The following is a 20,109-nucleotide window of genomic DNA, read 5'->3' on the forward strand; positions in this document are numbered from 1 at the left end:
GGGCTGGGAAGGAAGGCCAGGAGCACAGAAGCTAGCTTGCTTCACCTTGCTTCCTGAGCCCGTGTTCTCGGCCTGGATGCTGTATTGTGAGGTTAGTGCTGAAGGCCCAACTTGCCACTTTCTGTGGTCTTTAGATGCTGGGTGTGGCGGCATGGACCGGGAGCAGAAATCTCACGAGAGTGGTGAGGGCACTCATCCCAGCTGCAGTCCCCAAGAGATTCCTGATGGCTGGTGATCGCTGGGGGTGGTGACCTGTTCCAACAGGAAAAACCTGTCAGTATAAGTGCCTTGTCTCCCTGCACAGCAGGCAGCTGGGAGGGGGCTGCTGGCATCGGAGGTTACCTGTGGAGGGGGCCTGAGGGTGACAGGCTGCAGTCCCAGACTTACTGGAGTACTTATGTGCACGATTCTGGGCTTAGCAGAAACTACCTTAGCATAGAAATAACACGTTGAAAAAACACACTGGAAGTATTGGTGAATGCAAATACATTCCTGTTAGCTTGTGGCCTGTGAACTGGTGAAAGTAGACTCTCTCTGGTGCCTGAGCTTCTGGGGAGCTGTTTGCTGCTGGTGGTGGTGCTGTGTGTGTACTGTTGCCGTTGTGGCGCGGCCCATTTGCTGGTCCTTGGGAGCTTTATGTTCGGATCCGGGGCTGGTTACTTGTCAAGGAGGCAGCAGAATACAGGGCGGTTGCATGCAGGCCTTGCTTCCCACCAGCTCTGTGGCCCCAGGTGGGGCAGCCTCTCTGAATGGGGACAGTAATTCCTGCTTCATCGTTAGCACCTTGCACGTAGAAAGTAGCCCAGACTGTTCGCTTGCACCTGGTCAGTAGCTGCCCAAACTTGGAGTAGAAGTCTGCATGGCTCCTGACCCCTGCCTGTCCCTTGGCCCAGAGGACGGCTGTGGAGGGGTGGGCCTCATGCACTGAGGGGTGATGCGGCCTCTCAACGGACATCTGGCTTTTGACCTCACGCTTTGGTTGTTGAATATGCGGTCCTCTAAGTTTAGAGATTGAGTTCCTTGCAGGGGAGACTGTTTTAACTCATGATCTGAAGGATGAGGAAACCCTAATAATGTTCAGAATAGGGAAAGGATATTATTCTACTGGCCTGGTGAGCATCGTGACTATTACGTCCATCCTGCTCTTAAGTCAGATCCTGCTTGAGAGGGATGTGTGGGTTGGGTGTGTGTGAGCTTAATAGAGTAGCCGATGATGATTGGGGCCTTGGGGGACCAGAGCCTTTGCCTGCTTGCCTCCCAAGAGGAGGTGGCACAGGCTGTGTTGTGCTTCTGTGTGGGCACCGACTAAACTGATGGGGAAAGTGAGTTTGTGACCTTGGAGACGAGGACTTGAAACCAAATGTTGACAGTGCCCCATGCTTCCTCTTGTCTTGGTGCATCAATTTGAAAGCCTGTACTAACTACCAAAAGATGTAGATGAAAGCCCTACAAGGAAAGTAACAGTGAAAAAGAGACAGCTGTCTGTGCAGTGGCCCTTAACCTTTCTGGGAACACAGACTCCTTGGAGAGCCCGATGGGTACTCCAGACCTTCTCCCCCAGGAAGGCACATCCACATGAAGTTGGGCAAACTATTTCAGAAGGCTCATCGGCTCCTGAGGCAGCTGGGACCCCGCATTTAAGAGCCCCCTGACTGGTAATAAACTTCATAAAATCTGGGTTTATACAATAGATCCAGGAGGGGAGTGAGGACTTTGCAAAGGATTCTTAGGTTTCTGGTAAACTGGGCTTCCCTAGTGCATGATCATTTTATTTTTTTTAAATTTAAGTTCAGTTAATGAATATTAGTTTCAGAGGTAAATTTCAGTGATTCATCAGTCTCATGTAACACCAGTGCTCTTTCCATCACGTGCCGTCCTTAATGCCCTCGCCCAGCTACCCATGCCCCTACCCCTTCCCCTCCAGCAGCCTTGTTTGTTGAGTTCAGTGTTTCTCAAAATTTGTCTGATTTCATCTAATTTTATTTTTCCCTCTTTCCCTATGCTCCTCCATTTTGTTTCTTAAATTCCACATGAATGTGATAATTGTCTTTCTTGGATTTATTTCGCTTAGCATAATAATACTCTTCATCATTACTTTAAAATTGCACTTAGGTGCATGTTCTCCCCTTCCCCTCCCTGAGTACAGGGAGGTTTGCCTGTTTTTTGTCACCGAATAAATTTTAGTTCACCATTCCTGTGGGGGCATTCCTGTTTGATGATGTCCTGTCCACTGCTGACAGCGGTGGTCCTGGGGCCCCATGTAAAGAAGCCAGGGATCAAGCAACGCTTCTCCGTCCTTGAGGAATGTCTCCTCCTCATCTTCGATCCTGGAGCTTCTGTCCCATCCCATCCTGTCCTGTCCGGTGGAGCTGCCAGTCCTTCATCTGGAGGTAAGTGCTTTCCTGGCGCCGGTGAGCTCTGCGGGCAGTGGGGCTGGGCATCTGATACGCTGGCCCAGGTCCTGGGGTTTTCATGGTCCCTTGGTGATTCTCAGCGGGGATAGTTTGGGTTAGGACAGTCGTTTCATGAAATCACTGAGGCATTGCTGCCCTTGGTCCCTACATTGTTTGAAGAGAGGCACATAGCTGCTGTTTTTGGCTTTAAGGTTCCTGCTCATCTTAAGAACCTTGGCCCCACACTGTGTTCCCTGGCTGTGGTGGCTTCAAGCCACCGCCCCTCTCTTTTTATCTATTTCATATATTAGGGTATTGTATAGAGTTTGAAAGATTCTGCCACTACAAAAAACAAACATCGTAAAAACTGCAATGTAATGTATGTCTGTGTATTTGAACACACAATTTTAAAACTAACCTTTATGCTTGTAACTTGCAGAATTGTTTTTTCAAACTCAATGACAGGTTTGCCCCCAGCCATATTCCTGGAAGTTATCCTCAAGGTGTAGCCTAAATGATATATGCAGGATAAAAAAAAGTCTGTGTACAAGTAAACAGCCCTTTTCCCTTAAGGAGGGCTCAGGAGTTTTGGGACAAACGGAACATCAAGTGTTGCAGGTTAACAGCCCTCAGTCTTCCAAGCCAGCACTGAGGGGCCGGTGCGCATGAGCCTGGTTTCAGTGGGGCCGGAGGAGCAGGGGGGGCGCATGTCTGCAGGGGTACTGGTGGGCATCCCCGGGAATGGGCCACCTGCGCCTGCCACCCGGCAAGAGTTAGTAAAGTTTCGTTTCCTTCTCTTTCCAATGGGCTAGGTGTGAAAAGAAATGACAGGCTTACTCATTTGAGGAAAGTTTACCGAGGGCCTTCCATGGTGGGCTAGCGCGCCGGCTGGGAAAGGTGGTCTCCTTACTAGCAGAAGGGCAGGTCGGTGCCGCCCTCCACAGGTGTGCAAGGAAGAGAGCTGGCTGGCGGGGCTGTTGAGAGGACACGGTGGGAATGAAGCATCTGGTTTGTTATTCAGTGTTTATTAAGTAGATTCAGTCTTATATATGATATACAGATTCAAAAGAAAAAGGATTCCACATACTTATGAAATCAGTGCATTTAGCAAGTAATACCATGGAGATAACAGCTCGATTAACAGCTCATTGGTCTTTTGTTAAGTGAGGGAGAGGGACTTGGCCTGTGCTAGTCATTCCACAAACAAACAGAATTTAGTTGCATCACATAGAGAAGACACATTCTAAGAATTAAAATATTAAGCCACATTTACTGGAAAAAACTCACTATATAGAACACAATTTTTATAGAGCATCGAGGAGGAAGTCATCACCTGCTTAGAAGAGCCACGTTAAGTTGCATAGGTGCGTATCTGTAAAAATATAATTTAGAGGTGTAGCCTTTGATTAAGTAATAAAGAGTCACCTTTAAAAGTTGGTGCCATCCGCGGTTTGTCTTAAGTGCCATATGCTTACCGTCTGGAGCCCCCTGCCCCTCCTCAGAGGTCAGGCTTCCAGAGCAAGCTGCCTCCAGGGGGGAACCCTGAAGGAATGCTTGTACCATCTGCACGGGGAAGTCCTAAAACCTCATCTCCAATAAGAAACTCACACTCTCCCCAAACATGTCTAATTTATACTGGAGGATTGACAGCCTCTTGGGTTATCCCTAAATCCTAGGTGGCTTGACCCTGAAGGTCCCCACGAGTCACCTCGAACCACCTCCCTACCCCCACCCCCACACCCCAGCCAAACTGCTGGGAGACCTCCACTACCCCACAGCTCTGCCGTGAAGTCCTGCTTGCATGCTCCTGGAGTCCACACAGGTCCCCCCGCCCCCCGCAGCTGCTGGGACATCTCGGCGCTGCCCCCTGCTCCTAACGGACCACACCACAAAGGCATATGGGCCATCTGCCGCACGGAGATTTTTCTGAGCTTAGAAAAAGTATTTTTCAGCAAATCTTGAGTTCTGTGTGGTGTAGGGTTTTCGTTTTTGTTTTTAGGTGGAAACACAGGTAAAAAGAGAGGTTTTTGTTTTGTGGCTTTGCTAAGCAGATGAGCTTAGTGAGGTGCACCTTCCTCCTCAAGAGCGAGTCTTGCAGAACACACAGGGACTGGGGCGTCTGTACATGTAAACAGTACACTTTCACTGAGTCCAAAATTAGGAGCAAAAATACAAAGGTTCACATTGGTCTTAGGTAGATACAGGCGAAAAAGGATTGAGCTGTTTAGCTCAGAAACAACAAAAACAAAGTTTCTAAAGCACCACTAAATTATATAAAAATCAGACCATGGACGGATTGAAACTGGTATTCTGGTGAAATACTTTACTATCTTGTAAAAAGTTTTACAAAAAATTACAAATTAAAAGTATCAACCCTCTGAGTTCAAAGCAGCATTTTGAAAATGAACTGGTAGTTAATCCTGTAACCACCCCTGGAGTCGTAAGTGGCCCTTAGGAATAGGGATGGCCGGGTTCCACCTGTTTGAAATCCTTGAAAACCCTGCTAGCCCCCTCCTGTCCCCCTCCCGCCCAACACGGTCCTGGGGTACAGACTGTACTGGAGGTGACGGTAAAATGAATTTCAGATGGGTCACACCATTACTGGTCTATAGATGTCTACCATGAAGACCAAATTCCCATTTCTCCTGATTCTACCCTTCTGCTGGATTTAGCCCCCTGCAAAGACTGAATTGGTGTCTTCTACTCTTGAGTTACCTTTTAGCTTAGGATCCCCAATGGAGAATTTGTGCCCTGAGGCCCTCTGTGAGAATTTCAAATGGCTGTGGGGCAGGGCGTTGGAAGCTCCCTTTGGGAGAAGGCAGTCCCTGGGGTGAGGGTGAGGACTGGGATGGGGGTGGGACAGCAGTGAGCTAGGTCCTGCAGACCCAGCTCTTCGGTGCTCTCCAAGTCAGGAGCAGCGGGGAGGGGTCGAAACTGCATCTTTGAAAACTGAAGCAAAACAGAACAAGTTCCCTGACTGAAAGAACTAACAGAGTACTGTTTGCACACAGTGACTTGCTCCTGATTCTGCCGTCACGGGGAAGGAGCCCACAGAGGTGGCAAGGGCACTGTGGCAGAATCCACTGTCCCAGAGGGGCCGTGGGGAGCCCCGGCCCGCAAGGCCTTCCTCTCACACCAGTGCGCCTGCGCAGGCTGAGGTGGCCTGCTCAGGAAAGCGGGACTCTCACACCAACATTTAGGATGATCTTGCGATCTAATCCCTCCTGTGGGGTGGTGGCAGCAGCCCCTCCCAGCCCTTCTCACTCCAGTCTGTGAGGAAAGCACTGCATCCTAGCCTGGCTAGGGAGCCTGTTTCTGGGAGGGGGAATGACAAGTTAAGCAGTTGGTATCAAGAATTCTAAGGTGGCGATTGTCTCTGCCAGTTTTTAACATTAAGATTCTCACAAATTGCCTGGGGTAACATTTTGCAAAAGACCTACTGATTACTTTGTAGTATTGTTCACACACACAAATATTTACATAAATTGAGACGTCCGGGAGTAGCACTGAGCAGGTGGGGCTGAATGTGTGGATGGTTGGGGTGGGGGACAGGCCTTGGGCACTGGAGCTTGTGCTGTGCTAAGGGGGGAGACTCGGGTGTCCTGGTCCTGACCAGAGAGGCCTGGAGATTGGTCAGATGGAAGGCAGAGGTGGTGTGGCTGGGTGGGGCGTTGGAGGCCACTTGAGAAAGACCGCCCCCAACTACTGGGGGCTGGAAGCAAGCACGGGGAGGGGCACCCTACCTTTCAGTGACTCCAAGGCCCACAGCTCAGGCATGGGTCTGAGGCGGGGTGGGGCATCCATGCAGGAGCCCCTCCCTGGCCCTCCTGAGGGTGGTCTGCCATAGTGCTGGGGAGCAGGTAGCTGCAGGAAGCTGGTTTGGGAAGGGGTACCTGCTCTGGGGTCTAGTGGCTGTGGCCGTCCTAGGGTCCACGCAGCCCTGGCTCCCCTGGGGCCTCTTTGCTCTGAGGGAGGAAAGGCAACAGAGGGCTTCTGCTGGCTCTGGGCAGGGGCGGGCAGCAGAGAGCTGCTGCCATGGCTACGGAGTGTTGCATGGAGAGGCCCCGGGGGCCTTCTGAGGTCCGGGTGAGTCCCTGGTTTTAGCAGCACTGGTAGGTATTGCACTGAGCAAGAGGAAGTGCCTACTGGGGAGGAAGGAAACCAGGCCAGCCTTTTCTTTCTGCCCTTTTTCACACTCCAGGGATTGTGGGTTTCTTCCAGGACTGGCCCCTGCAGAAGGGCAGGTCCTCGGAGAACCCAAGTGGCTTCTCTACTTCTATCGATGTTCCCTTTACTCCAGCTCTGGGGGCAGAGGACAGGAGTTGCAGTCCGACCAGGAGCTTACAGCTGCTTTTCCTATTCGGTGGCTGCATGACAGCTGGGGGCCCACCCTGAAGAAACAGGCCCTTTCTGGCAGGTGTCTGAGGGCCCTGGGTCTGTGTGGAGAAGTGTTCAGACCTGGCTCCCTGGGGGCAGGTGAGAGCAAGGGCCCTGCGGAGCAGCTGCTCTCCCCCAGCACTCTGTCCTGCCGAGCAGCCAGGAGGGTTGGGGCCAAGGGGCTGCAAGTTGCTGCTTGTGAGGGTCGCAGCCCTCTCTGGGCTCCAGGTCCTGGCCACCCCTTTGGACTTACCTCCCAGGCAGACACCTTGTGTGGGGGAGTCGGGAGATAGATAGCCATTCAGAACGGGCTCAGGGCACATCCTGGAAAAAGCCCACGCTGGAGTGTGAGGTAGAATACAGGAGACCATGTGACTGGGGCATCTGTGGAATGGGGGTACGGGAGCCATTTTTGTCTTTGCTTCGCATTGGGTGTGGGTGAGGTCCTCCGGCTTGGCGGTGCTGGGCACGCGGGAGGACAGCCCGCTCGGCGCCTGCCTCCCCGCACCCCGCCCTGCTGGCCCCCAGCCCATGCCAGTGTAGTGATACGGAATGTTAGGGCACAGGGATACATCCTTCTGATCAGACAGACATAGACTGGCAATCTGTACAAACACAAAAGAATCCATTTTCAGAAAAATAAATTACTAAGGGGAGAGGAAGAAAGGGTCCACTTTGTTTTTCTCAATAAATATGCAATTCTGCTCACCTAAGACTTGAAAGGTAATTATCTGGGGGTGGGATTCTAACATCAGGGTCCACGAAGATGATTCTAAATAGAGCTGCGTCCCCAGCGCCTTGTCAGGGGAGCCCCAGCCCTTCCAAAGCTGCCCCATTGGCCTCTTCCAAGCAGGTCAGAGCACCCGTGTGGTGAGATTCCAAAAAAAAGTGTCCTTGTGCCCAAAGTCGCAGGTGCTTGGTGTGTGGCTAGAAACAGCTCTTTTGGATCCCACCTCTTTCAAAAAAACAAAATATACCAAGTGGTGAGGCAAGAAGCCGGGCCGGGACAGCCTCCTTCCCCAGGGTAGTGCACTCCACGTGCCGCGGGGTCAGTTCTGCTGTAAAATGAGGTTTTCCAGTTCGTCCGCGGAGCGCAGCAGGAAGGCGGCAGACTCTCGGTAGCCGGCGATGAGCTGCCGCACGGCGCTGATCTCTGTGGGGCTGAGCTGGGCAGCGGGCATGGTCCTGCTGGTGCTGTTGCTGGAGGGCGTGGGCGTGGGTGTGCTGGAGGCCGTGGTGGCCCCGCCTTTCATGCTGAGGTCGGTGGGCCCTGTGGAGAGGAGAGCGTAGGTGAGGAGGGGAGCTGAACACTCACATGGCATCCGGGAGGGGATGTCCCTCTGTGTGTCGTCTTGGGGGCCTGCTGTGGCTCAGGTGCTCTGGCCTCAGCAGCTGAACCCTAGTGCCTAGAATGGGGCCTGGTACCAGCAGATGAGACGTGGGGTTCTCTGCGAACCCTCAGGGCAGTCCGGCGGGGAAGGAGACCTTATGGTCGATAGGTGGAAGTTGGGGAGGCCTGGTGGTGGGAGGTTTGCCCTGGGTCACATGAGCAGGGTGGCCCGTGGCCAGGGGCTCTGACTCTAGCTCCCTGGCCCCACTCATACCTCTGCTTACAACTGTGGAGCTTTCTGAGGACCGCAGGTGGACGGTGCTCCCCAGACTCCCCTCCCTGGGGTAAAGCAGAGCTTCCCGTGGGAGCTGGCGGCAGCTGAGGGAAGTGTGGGCCCGACCCCGTGAGAAGGGCCCTTGGTGGTGGCCTGTGCCGTGCAGATGGCTGTGTGCTGTTGGTCCCCTGACGGGGTGGCTTTCCAGGGAGAGGGTATTCAGGACACCTGCAGGTAAGCAGGCACCTCACCCCAAGAGGCATGAGTGAGTGGAAAGCTCTAGAGGCCAGAGTGGAACCACAGAAGACTGGGAAAAGAAATAGCAGTGTGTGTGCTCAGAAAAGGGAGGGGAGAAGAAATGCCAGGTGCCTTGCTTGGCTGGGGAGAGGTTAGGGCTAGGCCAGCCGGAGAGTGACTACATTCTGAGGGGGAGTGACTGGGAGTGCCAGGTTGGGGGAAGGGGCCGTGGATGCTAAGCCTGTTTCTGATGAACCATGGCACCCTGAAATCTCCCCCACCCTCCTCTGAGGGGGTCTTCCATGGCCGAGTGAGGGGAAGGCTGATGCGGTGGGGCAGGTGTGTGAGGGCGGGGGTGGTCAGGACAGGACCCAGGGGTGCTATCTGGAGAAGTCCCCTCTGGCCTCTGAATGATGGCAGCAGCAAAGGAGCCCAAAGTCTTCTGAAACATCCTAGGAGTGTGTGTGGCAGGGGACCACCAGGTTGTCTCCCTTTGCCCCTCCCAGGCTGCTCCATAGCTGCATGGCAGGCTTTGGATTGGGACCCTGAACTCAAGGCCTGCTCTGGCACGCTGCAGGCACCTGTTCGACATCCCCGAGTCTTGGAACTCGAGGAGGCTGCTGGGGACTGAGCCAGGCCTGTGAAACTCAGCACGGCTGGGAGCTGCCAGGCCCACAGGGAACGGGCTTCCAGACAGGTTTTAGGGCTTTCTGAATGGGCGCCCAGGAGGCTCCTAGAATTTGAAACACATTCTTTTGAGGTGTTGAGCCAGGACACAGCCAAAGAAGAGCATGTCTGGGGGTGTGGGAGCTGGAGCATCCTCGGGGAGACCGTCTGCCCACGGCTGCCCATGCTCCCTAGCCGTCTCCCCACGACCCCTTGGGTTCAGGCGGCCAGTGCCACTACTCACTCTTGCATCTACAGGGGCACTACAGGGGCCCTCTATGCCACTACAGAGAGAGATGGATGAGCTCTGGTCACTGGAGGCCGCTAGGCTGGAAGCCTCACGCTGGGAGAGACCGTGGAAAAAACTGTCGCTGAAAAGAGCTGATGCAGCCCCTCGTGGGGAAGTCTGGAGTCTGCGATGGGCCCATCCATCACCGCGGCTGTTTCCTCTCTGGCCAGAGCACATGGACATCAAGGAGGAAGCCTTGGAAACGGCTTGCTAAGTAAGGGATGTCCTTGGAATTGAGAGTCAAGGGAGCAGCTAAGTCTGTTAAAATGAAATGCAAGTGGAAGGAACAGGGCTGTGATTTGGCTGGAAACAGCAGCCAAGCAGGCGGTAAATTCCTCTTTGGGTGGCCAAAGGGCCACAGGGACAGGCTGGGAGCAGGGGTGCCTCTGCCAACTCTTGGATGCTGCAGGGCTGGCCCCGGGGTGGCTCCTCCAGACACCAGAGGAGGGCTGAAGCCACCTGCCGTAGATGGTGTGAACCAATACTGGGGTTCCTCTTTCCCTGATCCCCAAGCCTTGTCCTCTTCCGCCCTGTGCTCAAAGCTGTCCTTCTGTCTCTCTTGGATGGTAGCTCGGGCCTGGGCAGGAGACTCCCTATCTCCCGCAGCTCATCTGCTCTGGAGCCGCCATCCTGCAGGCTTGGGTGCTGACATTCAGGGGTGGTTGCTGGAGGAGTGGGAGGGGGCGCAAGTTGCCCAGCATCCCCAGGAAAGGCAGGCCAAACAGATTCTGTGGAAGCTCAGATGGATCTCCCACTGACCGCCACCGATGAGCACAGTAAGGTGCTCTGGGCCACTAGCAGGGCGGCCCTGTAAAAGCGGCAGTGTGACTGAAGGATGGCTGATGGGGCTGATGGCCGCAGGACTGGGACAGCCACCGGCGGTCTTCCTCCAGCTGCTGGTCTGTGAGCCAGTGCTCCCAGGACAGGGGCTGCCCCAGGTGAATGAGCAGATGCCTGCCTTAGTGACTTCCCTGCCCACATCTAAGGAAGCAGGGTGCTTACACAAGGCAGCAGAAGCCCTGGGAAGCACAGAGCAGAGCCAGCTGCCTCCCTAAAAAGGGAGAGCCGGGCGCTGTTGGAGCCTCTCTGGCAGGTGTGAATAGGGCCCAGAGGGCAGCAGGCCCACAACCTTCCCTGGCGGCTGCAGCCCTGAGACAGGCCGTGCTGTGGGGCACCGGGCGGGGCGGGGGGCTGTGGTCCCCATCGCTTGTGGCCTGGGAAGTGTGAAGCCTCAGGCTCGCCATGTCGGTCCAGGGGCCCTATCCTCCCTGCTCTGGGGCCTGTCTTCGGATACTCATAACAGGGTCCCCTTTCGGCAGGGCTGTCAGATGGCTCTTGTTCCTGGAAGAAAAGCAGCCCTTCTGGGACAGCTGTCCCTGTTCTTGCTGCGGCTGGTCGCTCTGGCTTCAGCTTCGGGGATTAAGGCCAGGCAGCCTCTTATTTTAGGTTAAGAGGCATTAGGAAGGGATGAGAAGTTAAACCCAGGCAGGAGTCTTCCAGGGACCTGCACACACTTCCTGGTGGTAGGGGGCAAGGTGAGCAGAGGGGGCTTTGGGCTTTCTGCCATGGGTAGGGGGCCAGCCTCTCCCTTGATGCCCAGGAATAGTGAGGGGTCTCCTGCAGCCAGTGACAAGGGCTTAAGAGGAACTCTCAGGCACGTTCAGCTAAGACCTCAAACCAATGTTTCCTGGCCTGTGAGCAGCACCTTCTTCCAACCTACTCAGGCAACCTGAGGTCACCCTCAGCTCTCCTCCTCACCCCCCTTCGTCTTTGAATGACTCTCCATGCATATAACTTCTGCTTCCTGTCCTTCCGATTCCAATCTCATCACGGGGGCAGGCAGAGTGCAGTTCACAGCCTCCTTTGCTTAAAACCTATCAGCGGCTCCCATCATACACGCAACAGAATCCAGCTCAGCCCAAGAGGCCCTGAGTTCATCCCCACCCACCCCAAACTCCAGAGGGGCCCACTCTAGTTCCCACTCAGGGCAGCACCTGATACCACAGGGAGGTCTGTGTCCCATCTGCATCAGTGGCACCTGGGAAGTACCATGGGGAGCATCCAGGGTATCACCAGCTTCAGGGGGTGGAGTAGGGAGAACGGATGGTTCACTGAGGCCCCAGGGGACCTAGAGGGGGCTCCACAGTGCAGGGGCATGAGCTCAGGCCTGGAGAAGGCAGTGACCTGCCCAGAGCCACTCGGGTGCGCCCTCTTCCCCACCCCCCCCGCCCCCGCCCCCCGCCAGGCCACAGCGGAACTGGGCTGTACCTGGGCTAGACGCTGGCTCTGCCACCAATTCCCAGTGACCACCTCACTAAGCCTTGGTCATCGTGGGTAAAGCAAGGGTGTGGAGAGGATGCAGCTCAGGTAGAGCAGGGCTTTGGCTGCAACTCGGGGCTCATGGTGGCCCTCGAGGAGCTGAGGCAGGGAGAGGCCCGGCAGGGCATCCACTCCAGCACTGGAGCTAGCTGCCTCGGAAACAAGAAAGGACGGGCAGGCTTTGTGTTTTAACCGCTTGAAGTTTTCCTCACCTTCCCATCTGGCCTCCGCTTCCCTGCCTGCCTGGCCCCCTTCCCTGAGGCTGTGCTGTGTACCCAGACAGCCTGGGTCCCCAACACTCACCGTTACTGTGATTTCCTGTTTGGAGGGAGGCAGGGGGCTGCAGGTTGCTGCCCAAGGCCCCGTACCCGCGGTAACTGTAGTTGAGGCCGCCGTTGACGTACACGGGATCCTGGGAGTAGGAGGAGGCTGGCAGTGAGTAGGTGGAGTGGGTGATGGCTGCGGAGTCCCGGGAGTGCTGCTTGTCCAGGGCGATGGGCTCGTCCTGCAGAGGGGGCAGAAAGCGTGAACGAATCAGAGGGGTGGCAGGTCCTGACCCTTGTCGCTGGGACCCTGCGCCATGCCCTGTAGAACTCTGCTCATGTGTCTGGGGGCCAGAGTTGATCTGTTCCCACCCAGCTAAAAACACCTGGAGGCCACACTTCCGAGGCCTGCAGGGCCTGTGTGCCGGGCGCATTCACCCCACCACCGTTCTGTCTGTCCGTCTGGCTCTGAGGATCGCCCGCCGTCCCTCCCCACTCCCCCGCACTCGGCTGGCCTGGCTGGGGGTCTGCAGCATGACTGCCGGCCGCGCCCTCACCCTGCTGGAGAGCAGGTACCTGGGAGGACTGGTAGATCTCCAGGCGCATCCTTTTGGCTGCTTTTCTCGTCTCGCTCTCACAGGCAGCTGCCAGGATGTTTTCTGCCATGGCCGAGGTCAGGTGGGGAGGTGTGGGTCTAGTCTGCAGGCAGAACAGGGAAAGATCCTGAGTCAGGGCTGACCTAGACCCTTGCCCTAACGAGTGCTGACACAGGGCTGGGCTGTGGGCTCTGGGCCCGTAATCTCTGTAGCGGAGTAGCTGTTCTGGGCCCCAGCTCCCTGTGTGTGTCCGGGATCGCTGGATGGAGGGCAGTTGTCTGGCCCAGGGGCCACCCAGGGGCCCTGGGGCTTGGCTGGAGGCCCGCAGGAAGGGAGGAGGGGCTCACCATTTCCATGCCGTTCTTCTTCATGCGCCGGCAGGACTTGAGGTACGTGCGGATGCGCTTGCGGGCCCGCTCCTGGAACTCGGGAAACTGCCGGCTACAGGACTCGATGATGGCCTGGATCTTCTCCTTGGGCTGCTTGGAGATGGGCACCATGCGGTCCAAGTTCTCATCCACAAAGAGCCGCACGAACATCTGTGGGAGACATGGGCTGTGGGAAGGGCTGGCCGTGGCTGTGGTCCCCACCCTGCCCATCCCTCACCGGTGCTCACATTGAAGGCCTTGAGGCGCTCAGGGTCCATGCCCTCAGAGTCATTCATCTTGTCATTGTCCTCGTGGTCATCATGGTCGTCATCGTCGTCATCTGCTGTGGGGGCCCGGCCGACTGTCAGGTCCTCAGGGCAGCCACTGACCTCAGTCTTAATAGAATCATAGCTCCCAGAGCTGTAAGGGGGCGACTGAGAGAGGCAAGGGCCAGAGGGTCAGACTGGGCCCGCTTTCCGTCTGACCACCATGGTGAGCTTAAGGGACTGGGATGGTGAGCACACCTGGCTGCCGCACAAGCCACAGTTTCGAGGGCCTGTGTCGCCTCCCCTCCCTGCGTGGCCAGAGGCAGGACTGCCTGCCCACAGCAGTGCCAGCAGAGGCCCGGGGCCCCGGAGGCGCCAAGCAGGGGTGTCAGCGCTGTCCTGGGCAGCTGTGCCCACACCAGGACCCACCACATCATGCAGGGAACAGGCAGACACAGGAAGGGGTCCCACCACCAGCCAGCCTCTTCTGGTTCTGCCAAGAATGGTTCTGGCTTTAGGGTTTTCCTCCCTGATCCCAAGGGGCGGCAACCCTGAGCTGGCAACCGAGCTGTCACGCAGGCGGCAAGCATGCTGTCAGGGAGGAGGAGCAGATGGGCTGGGAGAAGGAACCAGCCAAGGCGACAGGTCCATTAGGCAGAGTACATTCCCGAAGCTCCCAGGCTGGGGTTCTCCTGTCTGTTGCCGCCCCCCAGGGAGCCCTGTGAGGCCCCACACAGAGGGTGTGTGGAGGAAGGGGGAGTGGGAACCAGGCTTGGCCCACCAGCAGAGAAACCCTGCTGTCTTTTCCCACCACGGGAACTCCTCCCAGAATAAGCCTCTTCTGGGGAACACCGCTCTTGCTGTAGAGCAAACAAATGAAGATGGACATGGACAGGCGCCCAGACCCACAGTAGCTGCCACCATCGGGCTTCCTGTGACTGTCCACAAGGGGTCAGCCCTCCCAGGGCCCCAGGCCTGGTGCTCAGCTCTTGATCTGTACACAGAGACACCCAGGTCCTCCAGCCTCCTGCTGGATCATGCCAGACTTGCCGTGGAAGGTCAGAAGACCTCCCGGGCCTTGGGCAAGTCACATTCCCAAGCCATTCCCTAGCCAAGCCTCTGCTGGGGCCAGAGGAGACAGAACCACAAGACACAAGCTGCGGGTGGCACCGATGCCCCTTCTTATTTCCGTGGCCCACATGTGGCCTGAGGTCATGGCAGCGGACTCCCCCTCTGCAGCCCTCTGCTCAGTGCAGGGAGCGGCCTGGTCTGCGCCTGCTCCGTGGCCTGAGCTCAGACACACAGTGACAACTGAACACGCACTCATCTGTAAAGAATTCTCCCGTGAAACAGGCCATCAGAGGCAAGGCCTGGCCCCCACCTCATGCTCTCTGCAGCAGCAGGCGGCCCAGGGAAGGGGAGGAAACTGTGTAGGGGTACATGGCTGGGTACAGGGGTGCAGGGCTCCCAAAGTCACCTCTGGCCCTGCAGCCCTGGCAGGAGAAAACTGCTGAGAGAGTACCTGTGCCCAGTGCTTCAGCGTACCACTGCAGGAAACCTTAGTGGCCCAGAGGCAGCTTGCAGAAGTGTGGGGGAGGGCCTGAAGGCAGGGGGGAGTGCTTGGTGGGGGGGAGCACCGGCATTGGCCGCCCTTCCCCCATGTGTACCCATCAGCCTGATCTACCTAATTTCAAACAGTCACATCCCTGGGGCTTCAGAGGCCTTGTTCTTTCTCTGCACCATCTGCAAAACGGGGAAAAACATGCAAAGTAGCCACGAAAGGCAGGGCCTCCGTGCTCAGTACAGCCCCATGCTGCCGAATTTGCAGCCGACTTTGTTCTGGGATAGAGGGGACAGGCCACACATCACCCACCACCTCCACTAAGGCTTCTTCACAGCTGGTGACACATGCTTAAAGAAGGTCACACCCTGTGTGATCTCATTCCAGAGCCTCCACAGAACACAGGGCATAGCAGCCTCGGCATCACAGCTCTGGACACAGATGATTTCATGTCAGCCTCCACCACTCTGCCCTGCACGGGAAGGAGGAGGCTCATGGTTCTGGGGGGGCCCACAGCCCCACACACCTCAGGGGTGGTCTTCACCCCATACTTGACACGGCTCCGCAGTCCATCGGTGCCGCAGCCATCGGAGGGGTAGGAGGGTGTGCCGAGCGCCGTGCCTGGAGGGAGCTTGTCGCACAGATTGATGGGTTGATCTTCGGAGGTGGCGGTGAAGTCCATGGGGGCCACAGCGCCGTTGCCATTCATCTCTGGGAAGGCAGGGTCGCCCTGCGTGCTGCTCGAGGTGGATGGGTTCAGGGTGGAGGAACCATTGCCACTGCCACTCTCAGAGGAGGAGTCATCTGGAACGAGAGGCCTGGGTATAAGGCTCCAGCGCAGCACCTACTGTCCCCTAAAGCCCCCAGGGGTGTCATGGCCACAGCAGCCACAGGGAATACTGGCCCCATCTTGTCTACACCAGCATCTCTGGGTAGGAGGTGAGCACAGCGGTCCCCTTTAGGGGCTCCGAGCAGCTAGCTCTGCCCCCACCTGATGCAGGATCCCCCTGCCCAGGTCGTCAGGGCAGGAGCAGCCATGGGGGGTGCAGGCCATGCTGGTCTCCCACACTCCACCCCCACGCCACTACACCCAGGCTCCAGGGAGGCCCAGCTTCCAGGGCCTAGCCATGAGTGGCTGCAGCCTCAAGTCCGACCAGCCTGCTGCTTGCCAGAGGTCCTTGGACTCCCCAGAGGTCGCTTGGGGCCGGACCAGCACCACCGCTTCCTTTAACTCACCACTGCCTCGCCCCTTCACACCCTCTCCCCCAAGCAGGCTTGCTAAGGAGAAAGGGTTAATGCCCCACTGTGCGCCCCACCCCTCAGTTACCCACTCCATGCTGCAAGCAGGCCCAGTAGTCCTGCCAGCCTACCCACACACAGCCTGTCCCCCACAGCCGCCTCTGGTGCCAGGCCATGTGGCCTTGGACAGCCCCAGCCAGGGCTGCAGTGTCTGGGGTCTGCATTCCCTGGACCTCAGTGGGCCACCACTGCCTTCCAGAGGTGACAGCCCAACAAAGCTCTGCTGCGGGCGCCCCCTGCTGTGGAGAGCACAGCACTGCCTGGGGAATCCGGAGAGACAAACTTGAACGAAGGGGCTAGACATTTTCCGATAAAATTCCAGGCCCCTCTCCCGAGTCCAGGCCCAGCCTCCTGCTTGATCAGCTGAGACGGCAGAGGCAGAGGCCAAAGCTCCTCGAGCTCCCGGGGTCACTGTCAGGTGAGTACCGCGTGGTTCCCGGTGGCGCCCAGGTGCCCAGGCTACTCGGCACCAGCACCCAGGGTGGCTGGGGGAGGGGCTGCCACGGCGAGACCTGACCGCCTCCCAGGCCACCCCTTCCCCCAGGCCAGGGTCGCTCAAGACCCCACCCCCACTCTCCCAGGCAGCAGATTATGAAGATTTAGTCCCCGGGGTTGGGCATTGGGCACGCGCACCGCCAGAGTGTCCCCATGGCGACCGAGCGGCTCTAGCGCCCCAACCAATCGCTGGGCTCCCGGCCGCCCGGGGGCGGGGCCGAGCTGCCCATCAAGCCGCCGAGCCCCGGGCAGAGGGGGATGGGAAAGGCCGCGGTGAAGTGGCACCCCTCCCCCTCAGCTGCCGCAGGTCCCCTGGGCCAGGCTGCCCCTCCTCCTCCTTCTCCTCTTCTTCCTCTGGGCAGCCACTGCTCCCCGCATCCTCCTGCAGGTCAGCTTCAGGCTCACCGCCCCACAGCTTCCCTGCTGGCCCCGCTTCACCCCAGAGTCCGTCCCCACCCTACGCCCGGCCTGCAACCTCTGGGCCCTCACCACCCATCCGCCTCCCCCTTCTCCTCCATCACAGAAGTGCCAGGTTCTCCTCCCGCAGCATCTCCAGCGACCGAGCTAGATGGCTGTGGAATGAACAAATTACTCAGCAGCATTTACTGAGCACCTACTGCAGGCTGGTCCAGTCCCAGTCCCAGGCTGGGAAACAGAGTCATGATGACAACCCAGGTGCCAGCCCTCCTGGAGGGACCAAGGAACGTTACTGAACCACAGGGGAGTCAGCGGCTGCCCTCCCTCCCCTCAGCCCCACTCAGGTCTCCACCCCACCTTTTTCATCACCCCAAAACCTTCCTGTTCTCCACAGCCCAGAGTAATACACAACAACATAGGACAGACTCCCGGCCCGCTGAGTTCTTAGTCCCAGGACTTCTGAAGCCCTGTCCCCCTCTGCTGGTCACCGCAGGGCCTCGAGTCTCCAGGCCTCTGCTTGGGCTCTGCTGTCTGCCTGCATATATTGCTTCCAGCTCAGAACATTTGAGTCTGCTTTCTAGGCCTGGCTCAATGCTGCCTCCTCAGAGTAGGCTTCCTCCACTGTCCCTAGGAAGGAAGCAGTCACAGCCCTGAGGAAGCTGGTGTCCCTCCCTCCTGGGGATACTTCAGGCCTCCTTAGCCTGGCCTGGGCTGAGTCCTGACAGCTGCCCACCTCCCACCAGGACAGGATCTGGTGCTGGAGAAGCCTTCTGGAGCTGAGGAGTTGGAAGGCCAGGACGGACACCCAGACTGGCTGATCACATGAGCTCCTGTTTGCTCTAGCAGGAGCCCATTCTTAGCCCACCCTGGAGCTGAGACTTCACGCCCGGCACCATCTCCAATAGGCCAGCTATTTGACCTTGGAGGGCTTCGTCCTCCTCCAAGAGAAGGGGTTACTAGGAGGGCACCGGGCCTGGCACACAGTGAGCCAATGTCCCAGCGCTCAGCATGGGCATTGGGCTCACAGCCTCTCATAGTGCCCCACCCCTGTACAGGCTCAGAAGTGGCCTTCCAACCGCCTGCCACCCTGACCACCTTACCTCCTGGGAAGAGGTAACTTCCTTGCCCTAAACCTCTCTGGGAGGGGGTGGGGGACAGAGGAGGGATGCCTACTCCCCAGCCTCTTGCAGCTCAGGAGCCCAGGGTGGTCAGCAATCTTGGAGCTGCGGAGCCCCTCACCCCGGGACTGTGCACCTGTGTTGCTCAGCCGGCCAGCCCCAGGTATGAGCTCTGCTCGGAGCACCCTGCTTCCCTCTGCTCAGATGCTGCCCTCGGCTAGGCAGGGAAGTGGCCGGGCAGGTAGGACCGTGAGCTACCAGGAAACCAGATCATGCATTCCCAGTGTTTAGAAGAAACCGGAAATCTGCACCATTCTGTAAATATCCAGATTGTAAACGATTAATGACTGACTTACATTGTTTACATTCTGAAAAACCTCACCAAGTAAATGGACAAAACAAGATGGGGTCTTATGCGTGCACTGAAATATCACTTAGACATAAAAAGGAATGAAGTGCTGACATGTGCTACACCATGGAGAAACTTGGAAAACATCACACCAAGCGAAAGAGGTACAACAGGAGGGACACAGACGGTCTGCTTCCACGCAGTGTCTAGAATAGGCACCTTCCCAGAGACAGGGAACATCTGAGGGCTCCCCGGGGCAGGGAGGAGTGGGAACGGGGAGCTGCTGCCTCATGGATGTCGAGTTTGGGGTGATGAAAACCGCATTTTGGAAATAATGGGGCTGCTCGCACAACACCGTCAAGGTACTTAATGCTGCTGAATTATATACGGAAAAAAAAATGGCAATTTTTACATTATACTTATTTACCACAAAAATCCCCCCAAACAAAAAAACCACCCAAGACCTTGAGCAGGCCACCGCTCTCCTGCCTCCACACCACAGCTGGGCCGGGGAAAGCCAGCCACACGCAGGGCTCACCGGAGGGACAGAAGAGTCACAGCGCATGTGCCCCCAGTCACTCTGCTCAGGCCACCTCAGCCTAGCATGCCCACCGCGTGTCTACACTGCCTGCCCAGGCACCGGCTGCTCACGGCGCTGCAAAAAACTTGGGTCCACTTTCTGCCAACCAGAGAGGCTGCGGATTTTAGGCAGAATGCAGACGGGATGGGGAGTGGGGCGGACAGGGGCTATGTGAACTTGCAGATGCCACTTTATATCCCTGAGCCTCAGTTTCCTTTCCAAAGGGGTGTCATGCCAGTAAAATAGGATTTATAAGGTATAAATACCTGGTATAAAGAGTAGGTGCTAGGAAAAAAAATAAAAGCTAGTTCTCTACACCCCACACTCTCTCACTTCATCACGCATCTACACACACACACACACACACACACACACACACACACACACGGGCCTCCCTGGGCCCCCCAGAGCCCCTCATAGTCCAGCCCTGCGGGAAGGAGTGAGATCTGGGGTGGGCACAGTGAGGGGGAGGAGGGAGCGGGCAGCGCCTGGAAGATGCCCGGCCTCCCGGCCCATGCAGGACACGGGGACACAACAATGAAGAGAGGAGTGGTCGCTGTCCTGGGGGCTCAGACTCCAGGGGTTCTGGAAGAGATGGCTCCAAAAGGAGAGTTGTGAGCTTTCCGGCCTTTGATCCCTGCTCCTTTGCCCCCAGCCCCGAGGCAGGGCCCTTCTCCAGAACTCACCCTGAGGAGGGCCGGACACGGAAGCGGAAGCGGAGAAGACCCCGTGGGGGCAAAGGTGCTGCTGGGGAGGGTGAGGTGGGGGGAGTGGATCTGTCCTTCAGCCCCCAAGGCAGTGGCAGCTGCAGGGACTGAGTTCAAACCCTAATCAGGCACCAGACTCCCTCCAGAGGCAGCCCCCTTGCTGTCACCCGACTCCAGACTCCAGCTGTACATCTTTCCACCTGCT

At 57.1% G+C, this 20,109-nt stretch overlaps 1 protein-coding gene across 6 annotated transcripts in view; it reads right to left on the reverse strand.

Annotated features, from left to right (window-relative positions):
• Nucleotides 1-3,399: 3,399 nt before the first annotated feature.
• The window catches only part of NOL4L (nucleolar protein 4 like), a 130,689-nt gene continuing 113,979 nt past the window's right edge, over nt 3,400-20,109 (reverse strand). For all 6 annotated transcript variants that reach the window (XM_045084062.1, XM_004746647.3, XM_045084063.1 and 3 more), the window contains 6 exons: nt 15,466-15,743; nt 13,361-13,546; nt 13,092-13,283; nt 12,725-12,847; nt 12,189-12,390; nt 3,400-8,040 (listed from right to left, as the gene is read on the reverse strand). In XM_045084062.1, the coding sequence (XP_044939997.1) occupies nt 7,820-8,040; nt 12,189-12,390; nt 12,725-12,847; nt 13,092-13,283; nt 13,361-13,546; nt 15,466-15,743 (1,202 nt within the window). In that variant the 3' untranslated portion in view covers nt 3,400-7,819. The remainder of the gene's footprint in view (nt 8,041-12,188; nt 12,391-12,724; nt 12,848-13,091; nt 13,284-13,360; nt 13,547-15,465; nt 15,744-20,109) is intronic.

The sequence above is a fragment of the Mustela putorius genome, unplaced genomic scaffold (genome assembly GCF_011764305.1).
Source record: "Mustela putorius furo isolate JIRA1106 unplaced genomic scaffold, ASM1176430v1.1 tig00000743_pilon_pilon_pilon, whole genome shotgun sequence".
Classification (NCBI taxonomy): Eukaryota; Metazoa; Chordata; class Mammalia; order Carnivora; family Mustelidae; genus Mustela; species Mustela putorius.